This window comes from Sinocyclocheilus anshuiensis, unplaced genomic scaffold (genome assembly GCF_001515605.1).
Source record: "Sinocyclocheilus anshuiensis isolate Anshui unplaced genomic scaffold, SAMN03320099.WGS_v1.1 scaffold1286, whole genome shotgun sequence".
Taxonomy (NCBI): Eukaryota; Metazoa; Chordata; class Actinopteri; order Cypriniformes; family Cyprinidae; genus Sinocyclocheilus; species Sinocyclocheilus anshuiensis.
Genome location: NW_015554223.1, coordinates 466,243 through 466,646, shown reverse-complemented (window position 1 = coordinate 466,646; position 404 = coordinate 466,243). Strand labels below are relative to the sequence as shown.

The 404-nt window shown below is 30.4% G+C and overlaps 1 protein-coding gene across 1 annotated transcript in view; it reads left to right on the top strand.

The window, feature by feature from the left end:
- LOC107671217 (POU domain, class 2, transcription factor 2-like) overlaps positions 1–404 on the top strand; it is a 43,364-nt gene that overhangs the window by 32,205 nt on the left and 10,755 nt on the right. The window contains exon 2 of the mRNA XM_016464121.1: positions 180–245. Coding sequence (XP_016319607.1) covers positions 180–245 — 66 coding nt within the window. The remainder of the gene's footprint in view (positions 1–179; positions 246–404) is intronic.

Genomic DNA, 404 nt, shown 5'->3' with positions numbered 1-404 from the left:
AAAAAAAAAAAAAAAAAAAAAAAAAAAAATATATATATATATATATGATATCTTGCTGTTCAACTGTGGAATGGGATTGGACCGTTGAACATGGCTCTTAATATTTTAAAGTATTCTAAATGCATCAGCATGTAGCAAAAGTTGATGACTGACCTCATATCCCTCTCTCTTTTTCACAGATATCAGAATGTCAAAGCCAATTGAGGTTGAGAATCCAGCGGCAGACTCTCCGATGGAGAGCACTGGTATAAAGTTACATTATATTTTTGTATGTCTGCAACAAGGCTCAATAAAAAGGAATTTCCAGCTCTAATATTTACTCGACATGATAACATTTGCACTAGCCCTATAACAAATATGAAAAAATATTTTTTGCAGCATATTTTTAATAATATAAACAAAAT